Genomic DNA, 6,395 nt, shown 5'->3' with positions numbered 1-6,395 from the left:
TTCAAATCTCAATTTTGAGGATTTCAATAACTCAGTCATGGGTTCAGGGTTGTTATAAATGTGTATGGGCAGGGTTTTGTGGCCTGCCTTGTGCAGGAGGTCAGACTAGATGATCATATTGGTCCCTTCTGACCTATGAGTCTATGAGTCTATGAGTCTAAGCAAATAAAAAATATAAGCCACTTGGTTAGGCAATGTTAAACCCAATTTTGCCTTTAAATGATGCTCTCTCTTTTCCTGTGTGATTCTACACGCTTTTCCTGTCTACTTACTGGCACACCACAGATTACTCTAGCACTTGAGTTAGTTGTGTGAAATGTTGACATTCATAAACCTGTCAATTTTGCTCCTTCCTTTTCATTCAGTTCCTCTCCCCCTTTGAAACCAACCAACCAACCACCCTTTAAACTAAAGTCTTCAAGCTTTAGGCTTGTAGCCTACAAATGGTGCTCCTGGGCTTGATGTTAACAACTTTCGTTACAATCTGTTCTGGCAATTTGAAAGTGCAGTTTATATCAGAGCAAGTAAACAGGACAAGCAAATATGCCAGTAAGTTCCAAATATGAAATTGTTACTCAAACATACAATTAGGGCCGAGCTGTACTCTGAGATGTGCATAGCACAAACACAGAAGCCAGTAACAGGAGTTTTTCTTTAGATACTGTGTGAAGACACGTTTGTGTCACATCTGAGAGAGTAATCCTCCTTTATCCCGTAGGTCTTTGTCTGAAAATTGGTATTTAGAGCATTCATATTTAGGAGCAAGTTTTGCCATCAGTTACAGCCCGGTGCAGTTGCATGGATGTCGTTTGTGATAGATTGTGACCCCACTACTTAAAAATGTGCAACAATTTGCTTAAGAGACAAAACAAAAAAAGTTACCCTTCTTATGACACAAATTCATGCACTCTGTTTTGAGGGAGCTTATATTACCAGATTTCCATTGAAACGAAAACAATGTACTATAAACCAAAATTTATTTCTAATGAAATTGAATAGTCACATCAGAATTCAATTATTACTAGAGGTTTAAAATGTTATTTTCATATAACTGGGCAAAGAAACTGGGTTAATTTACTTCTTCATACATTATGCTATTTTTTGGTTTGTTCTGTTTTCAGTTTTTGCAGAGTAAATTAAAGCCATTTTTTAGAGCTCACTTTTTTTTTTTTACATGACCCCCATCATTCTTTCCCCCGACATCTTGCATATTGTCAGGAAGGAGAACAACATGCATATATAAAATAAGTAAATTAATACATTTTCCCAGCTCTCTGGACAAAGAAGGCAGTAGATGTGTGCTTTTTCTGTTCATACATGAATTAAATTCATGATCAAATACTTATACCAAGGAAGATTAGGTAATACCAACTTGATCCAAGGCAGGCATACACTATGCAAGATTCCATACACCATCATGCTTATCCAGCAAAGCCAGCGGGAACTTGCCATCCAGCTCCTGGCTTCTTCTTAACAGAAACTGCCCATTTAACCAAACCATAGAGAGGTTTGTTTGATTTTAAATTTGAAAAAATTTACCAAGAACTAAGTTAAGAAAAACTTATTTCATATATGACATAAATGAAGTTCCAACCTGACCTCAAGAGATAAAAGACTAATGGCACTAAGCTAGAGCCAGTTCCTGCAAGTTGTTGCAAGTCCTCAATTCCCATTAAGGCTGCTTAACATTTTATTAAATTGTGTTGCTCTTTTCTCCTTTAGCTATGTGATTACCTTTTCAGATTTATGGACACAGCTTCTTCCCCTCCTTTCAAAACTGCATGTGCAGAAATAGAGCCTTTGCAAAATTATTATGGCCATTTTGCTACCTTCTCGTTTTCCTTGATAAAATTCACCAGTGTTATTGGATTTTGAAGTTAAATGTTTTTAATTTTGAGACTATTTGACTGAATATTGAAAATTATCCCTCATAGTTTACAAGGACAAAAACAATGGCCCAGATCTCTAACAAAATAAATGCATTTCACTGCACACACAATTTGAGATTTCTGTGTGCATATTATATGCCCATTTGATGCCACAAATCAGAGACATCCTTTGCAGCAGAGTGGATGTGAATTTTTATGTTTCAAATGTTGAACAAAACTAATTTATGAGCATCTTAAATCGCTCCATACAAATTGGAAAATGTACAGGCAATTTAAAATGCTCATCCATCCATGGAAAGGTTGCCCAAAATATCTCTAACTTGTCATTAAGAGACCTACTTAATTTATTTAATTCTCCTACATCAATCTAGACTAGAATGCTTGGTTTGTGACTGTCATGCCAACATGATACTAACAAGCTATTAAATTTGTTGCTATGAGGCCTCAAAGGTGCTTGGTGCCTTGTGAAGGCTGCTCCAGTCCCACTGAAGTCAGGAAGTATACTGCACACCTTGCAGGATTGGGCCATTAATTCACACAACGGTCTGAGGACACAGAGCAAGTTTCACTCACTGCTGAGAAACTTCATCCTGATCCAGCCAATCATGCCTCACATTCCATTAGTACTTGTCTGGTCTAAGCACTTCAGTGTCTGGGTTTCCGCTAACAAAAGAACAACAGTATTATGGCCACCCCTTTTATAATCCTTTTTCTTAACCCCCATCTATTGTTTTTTCCCCTTTACGGTTATATTTCACTATAGCACAAAAGAATCTTTCATGAATTATGAAAGTGACAGAGCACTATGAGAATTTCTGTGAGTGCTGCAGGACTTAATATCAAGACAAAAGAAATTATTTTAAAATATCTCTTTCTACTGTATTACATCTGCTGATAATATAAAATTATGTATATTTGTGATAGGTATGCACATAACTGTGCTAACTTACCTCTGCAGTGAAGTTGTTACAATTTCATTTCAAAGACAATATTTGAGAAGTGTCCAGTAGTTATGGGGAGGAGGGAAGAGAAAAATCAATGCACAACTAAAAATTAAAAAAGAAGATTATTAGTAAGTTTTGTATTTTGCTATATATTAAAAGTGACATTTTAAAAAATATAAAAGAGCTTACCTTTCAACCAGTTAAAATCTTAATGAGATTCTTAATCTAACAGTGAAGTACATTCCTAAACTATTAAACACAGAAGTTACCCTGTGAGACAATCTAATAATAATTAGATTTAATCTGTGTTTTATGTAGCATTATACTTCTACAAAGTAGTATGATAAATCTAAAGATGTTTAGGATAGGCATAATTGAATTTCAACTTCATTTACCAAATTTTTTTAATTCTGCTTTACCCTCCCTTCAAGATTAATTCTAATAAAGTCCTTTGATTTCAAGTCCAGATATCATTTATATAGCACAAGAAGAAAAAAAATCTTCATTGACAGACAACATCTTTTTCAGGTATGGAAAGATAAGAGTTGAACATCCATGCTTTACACCTACTCCCCTGCATAGAAAAAGGAATTAGGAAATAAAATATTTGTTACCTGAAACAAATTTGCTTGGTCTGAAAAGAAATGCAAATGTGCTGGGTGCAAGAGCCAGACAGTATAGTTAATTAAGCAACAAGGTCCCATGCCCGCAGAGAAACCCTTCATTCTACTCAAGAAATATTTTTCTTGCAAGTTGGTAAAGGTCAAGATCCTTTTCTGAAAACACTTTTCACCAGTGTGTCTTTCTGGTTTTGTTCAACTATTTTTTTTTATGACTAAAACAAAGGAAAGAATAAAGAATTTACAAAAACAGCTTACAGAGCCTAGCTCTGAAAGTCAGAATATCCATTAGAACTGAAGCTGGGTAAAGCTAAAGGCAGTGTTGAATTTTACTCTACATAATATCCACTGGACATATATATTATGTTCTATAATAATTCTCCATCTTTGTGCAGTCAGCTAAATGTCCAGTGTAGGAATATATGAATATATAAAATAGTTAGGATGAAATTTTCAAAAGCAGCATAGTGCTTTTGAGGATAAGTTCCATTTTTGAAAATCCCACTCCATGTCAAAGGTGTTATTCAACATTAATACTGGCATAAATTAACGCATGACAATGCTTTTCCAGTGTTAGCACTTGTACCTCTTTTCTTATCTAGATGCCATTTTCCTGGTATTTTCTTTCTAAAATTAAATATCAGTGTCTTATTTTATTTTAGAATTTTATTTTGCAAGCTATGCTTATTTTGAGAACTCCTGTAGAGGAATATATATCAAACAATATAAATATTATTTGCAAACAATAATGTTGAATAAAAAAGTAAAATGCATATAAGCTTTGTAGTATAGCAAATACTACAAACACCTTTGACGGAAACTGGAGAGATGAACACACCTGCCAATGTGCTGTGTAAATGTACGGTATAAGGTTACACACATTTCAGAACCTGTCACACAAATCAGTCATCAAATTCATTTTCTTCACTCTCACAGACTCTGTCAGAAACATCACAAACTTACAACCATGCCTTTTCTTATGTGTACCATGTCTGATCTGCTATCACTTGAAGAGATATTCACATACGTTACTAATTTGTTCCTGAGTCCTTTTCAGTCTTTGTAATTCAGGTGTGTCAGTTACAATGCTGAACCCTCTTCCTTTGCTTTCTTCAAAGTCTCTTTTGTATTTAACCTAAGGAATAGAAAATACAGAAGAAGAGTTATTTTCACAATGTGCTATTAGTAATATCACAGACTAAGATTTTTTTTAAGTCCTTGTTACTGGCTGATAGCCCTGGAGGGTGAATTCTTCTCTTTATCCACAGAAAACAGGGCAGCAGTTGGGCAAGTTTCCCTACTGTTCCACCCATGTGCCTCCTATACTGTAGGAGTAAGGAGTCTTCGTGCCCATTTCATCCTTATACCAGTAGCCTCTGCTGACGATTGCCAACAAAGATGTCACGCAAGGACCGTGAAACACTGACTACGTTCAGACATGCTTTTGTAATTAAAAATAAAATTTAGCAGAGGTTAAATCAGGGTTCATATAACAACGTTTCATGTTCCAATTCTCTCTTTATAATGGGGTTCATCATTCTCCTCCCCATTCTAAATAAAAATTATACACAAAAACTGTGCAACTGTTAAAAGAACATTGTATACAAGCACAGATCCCCAATGACATTTTGGTTGCTCAGCACTTCTGCAGTTAGACCCCAGGGTCTCAAGTTTGGCACCCAGAAAATGAGGAACACACAATTATCTACCACGTGTGAAAAGTCTGGTTTAAATGACTTGTTCAGCATTATGTGGGAACTCAAAGGCAGAGGCAGGAATAGAATCCAGTTCTTCCAGGGCAGCACTGAACTGCCCTTACCATGAAACCATCCTTTCTCTTCCTGCAAACCCTGCCTCATTCCTTACGCACCTTCCAATACGTTCAGTAGATAAGGCAGGAATCCTATGGACAACATTTCCTTCATTAAACAAGTTTTGCAAAATTATAAGCAACTGAAACTGAGGTCTTATAATAGGAAGTGTTAGCCAACCTTAATGATGGATAGTGCTACCAACCCTGCCTATGATAATATGTTTAAACAGAAAAAACTATACATTGTGTGCAATAACATTTCCTTTTATTTCAAATACACCAGCAGTTAACTTGAAGTGACTTTTTTCATATTATGGAACAGCAAAAAGAAAATAGAGAGAATCATGCAATTTACACTATGCCCTTCATAATTTTGAATTAGTTGACATCAAATTGGAGCTATAGTTTTATTTGATTATCAATTATATCCACTAATATATAAATCTTCACAGGGATTAAAGGTAACTAAATATATCTTTTGAAAAAATCTCTGCAAAAATTTTTAAAAGTTTTAAAAATGAATTAAAATGTTGGTGCAATGGTAGCATATGCATTACACTGGGGTATTGCAATCAATTTTCAAAAATTAGTTTTAAATAACAAGAATCACCAAATAGTATCATACTCTTAAGCTTCACTAACATTCGAGTTGTACAAAATGTTGCTCTCAAATGCTGGTGTTTGTAAATGTAAAACAACCAAAAAACTCAGCCAATGTCTAGGCAACATGAAATATTAAAGGATCCATACTCTCTTTGGTGCATACATATAATTATGAACTTTACTGTCAATAATGCAGTGCAGTCTCCCAAGGTGCAGAGTGCCCTCATGTACCTTACAGGAGTCCTTAGCACCATGCAGGATTGATTCCTAGAAACTACGGTTGTGACATAAAAAAATAGAAACAAAGCTTTCGAAAACAATTTTAAAAGAAATATTTTAAAGTGAAAATACACTGTGAGGAATAACGCCTACGCTGGTCCCCAGGGAAAGACTAGGTGATCTAACAGATCTTTTCCAAATCAAATTTTTATGATTCATGGTTCTGGCCACATGTCTTCAATAGACCCAGGTAGAGGATTTTGTTTAACCATTCTGGATTTTCCATCTGAGGTAAGTGTGGAGACTC

General features: G+C 35.2%; 2 protein-coding genes across 4 annotated transcripts in view; both read right to left on the bottom strand.

Annotated features, from left to right (window-relative positions):
* LOC116830358 (nebulette-like) overlaps nt 1–2,924 on the bottom strand; it is a 174,488-nt gene extending 171,564 nt beyond the window's left edge. For both annotated transcript variants that reach the window (XM_032789798.2, XM_075062301.1), the window contains exon 1: nt 2,840–2,924. The gene's annotated coding sequence lies outside the window, so the exon portion shown is untranslated. The remainder of the gene's footprint in view (nt 1–2,839) is intronic.
* The window catches only part of LOC116822079 (LIM zinc-binding domain-containing Nebulette), a 460,572-nt gene that overhangs the window by 222,026 nt on the left and 232,151 nt on the right, over nt 1–6,395 (bottom strand). For both annotated transcript variants that reach the window (XM_075062302.1, XM_075062303.1), the window contains exon 4: nt 4,481–4,588. In XM_075062302.1, coding sequence (XP_074918403.1) covers nt 4,481–4,588 — 108 coding nt within the window. The remainder of the gene's footprint in view (nt 1–4,480; nt 4,589–6,395) is intronic.

The sequence above is a fragment of the Chelonoidis abingdonii genome, chromosome 2 (genome assembly GCF_003597395.2).
Source record: "Chelonoidis abingdonii isolate Lonesome George chromosome 2, CheloAbing_2.0, whole genome shotgun sequence".
Taxonomy (NCBI): domain Eukaryota; kingdom Metazoa; phylum Chordata; order Testudines; family Testudinidae; genus Chelonoidis; species Chelonoidis abingdonii.
This window is presented reverse-complemented; position numbering and strand designations above follow the sequence as displayed.